Below are 5480 nucleotides of genomic sequence, written 5' to 3' on the forward strand. Positions count from 1 at the left end.
GTGCCCGCGTGGGGACGTCCGGCCGGCGCCCACGAGTGGGCGCCGACGGGGCCCGCGGCGCGCTCCCCCGACACCGGCGAGCAGCCGGAGTCCTGAGCTCGCCTCCTGGAAGCCGCGGGTCGGCGCTTGCCCCGAGGGCGCCGGGACCTCGGCCGGCGGACAGAAACTGCTCTGCAATTGATTCGGCCGCGCCGGGCGGGTGCGGGTGCGGGGCCCGGAGGGAGCGCGTGCGGAAGGCCGGAGGGCAGGAAGTCAGGCTTCTGCAGCGAGGGTGGCGCGACCGCACGGGGACGGAGCCTTCCTTATTTATGAGTCTGCCGGCGCTCGCCTGCTTCCTCCGAAGACTTGAGGGAGAGTCTGCGAGCTGCCGTCCCCGCGTATGAGGCACAGAAGGGCCGGATGTCAGAACGACATAATTATTCATTAAACTACAAACTTTTCTTTTTTTAACCCAAAGAATATCGGTGATTTTTGTCCACTGCGAGGAGAAGAAGAGCGAGCCCAGGGTTTGTGAAATGCAGCAGAATCCTTATTTATAAACAGGCCGAGGTAGTGATATATGCGACCCCCCTCTACTCAGTGACTTTTCTATCCTATGGATATCGGTCTTGAGAGTTGAGATTGGAGAGCAGCGCCGTCTGCACTGGGTCCTGCAGCTTCCGTCCTTTCAATGCCTGGTTTTCTCTGTGACTGCTGGCCTTCCCTGGAGATCAGAGCGCTCCTGTGTGCCATGGGCTGTATTCAGAGCATCGGAGGTAAAGCCAGAGTCTTCCGGGAAGGGATCACGGTGATTGATGTGAAAGCCTCCATCGACCCCGTCCCCACCAGCATCGATGAGTCCTCCAGCGTGGTGCTCCGCTACCGGACACCCCACTTCCGGGCCTCGGCCCAGGTAGTCATGCCTCCTATCCCCAAGAAGGAGACTTGGATAGTTGGCTGGATCCAGGCGTGCAGCCACATGGAGTTCTACAACCAGTACGGCGAGCAGGGCATGTGAGTACGGCCGAGAGCCAGCTCTCGGAACTGCTAGGGATGGCCGAGCTTGGAGGCCTGGTGAGGGGCGGCCGATAGGGGGGAAGGTGGAGATACCATGGAGACAGGACCCAGGCCAGAAGAAGCTTTAGGCAGGTATGCAGGTGGCCTCCTTAGCCCGGTGGCTCCCTGAAGAGTTTCCCTGTGGATCTAGATTGGAATCACAGTCCTGCACCCTACTCTGCCACTGTTTCCCCAGGGTTCCCGTCTCCTTCCTTGCAAGATGCCGAGAAAGCAGAGGAACATTCCTCCCAGTGTTTCCTGGCAGAGCAAGCGTGCCGTCCGCCTGAGGAGTGTTAGTGCCATCAGGGGTCACCAGAGAGGATGGAGGGCTGCCCTCCAGGCCTCTGGCCCTGTGGGGGCCCACGGCAGACACTCAGGCACTCTGCAACTCCCAGACCCGTGTGTTCAGGGCTTTGCGATTGGGCCTCAATTATCTTTCTGGCTTATACCAGTGCGTGCGAGGACCTGGGGGAGTGCTTCGCTGTTCCAAACGGCACTGTGTTTGAGAGCACAGTTAGTTTTAGAAGCCTGATTTCTTCACAGTGTAACGCTTTCTGTCTCCAAGGCAGAAGACCACTTTATGCAGACAAGTCCAGTGTTCCCCCGGCGAGGCCCTAGCAGCCACAGCAAAGAGGAGCCTCTCCTGCAGCCCCGAAGCCCCGTCTCCAGAGTGTGCCTAGGGTATTGGGGGTCCCGGTGAGGACCCTGGGGCCCTGGAGCTCCTTTCCTGGCCTGCTTCCTGACCCCAGAGAAGGCCGTCCCCAGGGTGGAAAGAGCTGCATTTAGGCAGAGTTGGGAGAGTGACTTCACGTGAAGCTTCACCCTAAGACAGTGGTGGTGAAAATAGCTGTTTCTGAGCATGAGGAGGGCTAGGCAGGTCCTGGTGGGCAGCCCACCCATGCGGCCCTGTGACTGGCCGCAGACACTCCCAGAGCCCCTCTCAGCGTCTACCCTGTGCAGCTTCACTTCCCCGTTTTGCAAGTGGGGAAAAGAGGAGAATTTCCCCAGGAGTTGGAACTTATCACAGATTTAAGAACCTCGTGGGCCACCTGTAAATGAGAGGGGTGGAGGATGGTGGGACACCAAGTCTGGTGGCTTCTCTACTTAATGACTGCAAAGTTCTAAAGGAAACATGAGGATCACAGTAACCCTTAAATCCAGCGTGTGACTGTGACCGTCCCAAAGAGGTGCACGGGGGGGCACATGCAGAGGCTCTCACCGGCCGTCTCCACCAGCCTGGTATCTGTGCCAAGCCCTTTGCGTCTCAAGAGCAGCTAGTAATCCAGTTCAGGCCGGGGGCTGCCTTTCTATTCTAAGCAGGGAAACATGATTCTTAGTTATGCAGTGAGGACCTTTTCTGAGAACCCTTAAGCCCAGAAACCTCCTCGGGCTTTGAAGGCATCCGGGGCAGTTGTAGAAACAAAAGTCTTCCTCGGGGTTTTGGGCTAAGCCTAGTTGATTCCCTAGAAGGGGTTGGGAAGCCAGTGTCTTCTTCTGAACTTGGAAAGACTTGAGCATTCGTCGGGACTGTATTCTAATGAGGTTGGTGCAACGTGGTGGGGAGGCCACAGGCCTGACCCAAGGTACAGACTCCAAGCCTCAGCTTCCCCTTCTGTGCACATGGGCTTCCGATGTCTTGACTAAGACTTGTTCTCCATCTGGTGACCCTGAGTAGGTGAGGGTGATGTGGCTGGAGCCAGGCCTGAGACTGGGAACTGAGGCAGCCTTGCCCTCCCTGTCCCAGTCCTCACTTCCTGGTTGGAAGAGCCTCATGCCTTCTTAGGCAGATGTGGCCGGGGGGCCAGGCTCTGCCACTTTCCAGGATGTGACCCTAGGCAAGTCCCTTTACTGCTCTGAGCCTCAGTGTACACATCTGCAAAATGGGGCTGGCAATAAACCCTTCCCCATGACTTCTTGTGAGAATCACTCAAGCCAACCAAATTTGCCATGCAATCAGCCCCGCGCCAAGCTCGTGGTGAATACTTACTGCAGGCAGTAATGGGATGGGGATCGTCCTTAGCGGTGTTGTCATTGTTACTGTTATTCTATCAGACGTGAGTGGCTAAAACTACAGAATTAGGACAGATGTCAGCCACACTGTGTAGTGAATCTTCTCCCCAGGCTGAGTCTTTGTCTGTCACGTAGGGCCCACTTCCTGAGTTTAAAACTTTTTAAAGCAGTGTAAGGCATGAAGAGCTTGCATTTTAAAGTGGCTCCAGACCATTTTCCTTGCCCTCCCTCTGCCCCTGACGTTTCTCTCTGCTCCCTCTCACTCTCGGGACTCCTCTTTCGCTTCAGGGAGCCTCTGTGTCCCACCCAGCTCATTCTCCCTGGGTGCACTGGCTGTGTAATCCCAGTTGGGATACACAGGGACCAGCCCCAGGGACAGGATGGAGTCAGAGGCTCCCTGGGAGGGGCGGCTTGGAGCAGTTGGGCAGAAGGGTCCACGTGTCCTGGCTCCTAAGGCCTTGGCCAGGCAGCCCCTGGGCTTCCATTCCGTGTCTGTCCATGAGAGTGAGAACTTCCCATAGGCTGCTGTGAGGATTCAGCGAGAGGCCAGTATGGGTGACCGTCCTGTAGCTGAGACGTAGAGGAGGAGGCTGCCGAGTGCTTATTAGTAATCAACAGAATCATCCTAATGGGCTGAGTGGCCAAAGAATAGAGTCCCGGATTCAATTCTTGCTTTAGCTCCTTGCTGAATGGAAATAGAAGCATTTAGGTGGGATTTAGTTATTTATTTTTTTAATTTTAATTTTTATTTCTTTCTTTATTTTTTGAGACAGTCTTATTCTTGTCCCCCAGGCTGGAGTGCAATGGTGCCAATCTTGGCTCACTGCAACCTCTGCCTCCTGGGTTCAAATGATTCTCTTGCCCCAGCCTCCAGAGTAGCTGGGATTACAGGCACACACCATCATGCCCAGCTAATTTTTATATTTTTAGTAGAGACGGGGTTTCACCATGTTGGCCAGGATGGTCTCGAACTCCTGACCTCAGGTGATCTGCCTGCCTCAGCTCCCAAAGGGCTGAGATTACAGGTGTGAGCCTTAGGTGGGATTTAAAACTCCCTTCCTGTCTCCCCTGCCCCAGGCCTTCCATTTTCCGAGTTTTTAAGCCTTGTGGCATGAAGGAAAGGGAACAGTGGTTGGGGTGACCAGGAACCCCAACCAGCCCAGAATTGTCCCTCTGCTCTGCCTGGCCCAGGGTCAGGTAATTCTTTGTGCTGGTGGGGGGTGTCCTGTGCATGGGTAGGGGGCTGGGCAGCGTCCCTGGCCTCTACCCACTGCGTGCCAGGAGCACATCCCCCCAAGCTGTGACAGTCAGTAATGTCCCCAGGGAGGGCCCGATGTCCCCAGGAGGGGCTATGAAATCACACCTAGTGGAGGACCGCTGGACTTGACTCAGACAATTCACATCCTTAAAATGAAACCCAGGCCCTGTGCTTTAGTGGCCCGGGGAAGGGACAGCCAGGTAACGAGAGCTAGGTTAGGGCTTTCATTCTTTACAAATGGACTTGTATCCAAAATGTTAATTCCAGATACTTAACCGAAATCCATCATACCCCCAAACGTTATCCCTGCTTAAAATTAATCCCTAAACCAGGAGGATCACTTTTTAGAATGACATTCTGGGTCTGAAATATTTGAAATGGAACAATTAAAAAAAAAAAACAAAAAACAACAACAACAAAACCACACCATCTCAATAATACCCTGACTTTTACAGACAGAGCTGGAAAAGAGTGAGTTTCTCTGTGCCAGCATCAGAGGATTCTATGTGGCTTTGGGTGCAACCCACATCGCTTTAAAAGCCAACCCCCCCGCCCAAATTGTTGGAGACACCTGCCTCCACAGCCCGGCCCCCGCAATTCCTCAACTGCCACCTGTCAGCTGGCACAGAGTCTTCTAAATGACAAGTCACAATTTCTCGCCTGTGTGGGAGAAGTTTCACGTTGTCCCTGGTTTGCCCTTCTCTGGAGCCCCCTGGGAACCTGGCCCACAGCCACGCCCATGGCCAAGGCCAAGGCCAGGGGCAGTTTATGGCTCTGGATTCTGCCAAATGGCAGACTGGGTGGGGAGGAGGGGGAGCAGCTCAGATGGAAAGGGTTTCTTTGGGTTGATGGGGACACTGCTCCATGCTCGTGTGTAGCAAGGTGTGAACCCCAGCTCCCAACCCTTGGGCCAGCCTCTTAACCTTTCCAAGCCTCACTGTTCCTGTCTGTGAAATGGGAATATGAGTTCGCCCTCATAGGGTTGTGATGATAAGAGCTTAACCCAGCACCTCACATATACCAGGCACTCAATATATGGTAGCCGTCAATACCACAGCTATGAATCATGATACTAACAATGTCTTATTCATTATGCGGTGCCTGTCAGAGTCAGCGGAAAGGTGGCTGTCTTGTTGCTGTTGTTACATTTTTTTTTTTTTTTTTTTTTTTTTTTTTT

General features: G+C 54.3%; 1 protein-coding gene across 1 annotated transcript in view; it reads left to right on the forward strand.

Moving 5' to 3' along the window:
• The first annotated feature begins 297 nt into the window (after positions 1-297).
• FAM78A (family with sequence similarity 78 member A) overlaps positions 298-5480 on the forward strand; it is a 22749-nt gene continuing 17566 nt past the window's right edge. Inside the window, exon 1 of the mRNA XM_017849949.1 lies at positions 298-993. Within this exon, the coding sequence (XP_017705438.1) occupies positions 671-993 (323 nt within the window). The 5' untranslated portion in view covers positions 298-670. The remainder of the gene's footprint in view (positions 994-5480) is intronic.

The sequence above is a fragment of the Rhinopithecus bieti genome, unplaced genomic scaffold, assembly GCF_001698545.2.
Source record: "Rhinopithecus bieti isolate Rb0 unplaced genomic scaffold, ASM169854v2 scaffold_31823, whole genome shotgun sequence".
In the NCBI taxonomy this organism is placed as follows: Eukaryota; Metazoa; Chordata; class Mammalia; order Primates; family Cercopithecidae; genus Rhinopithecus; species Rhinopithecus bieti.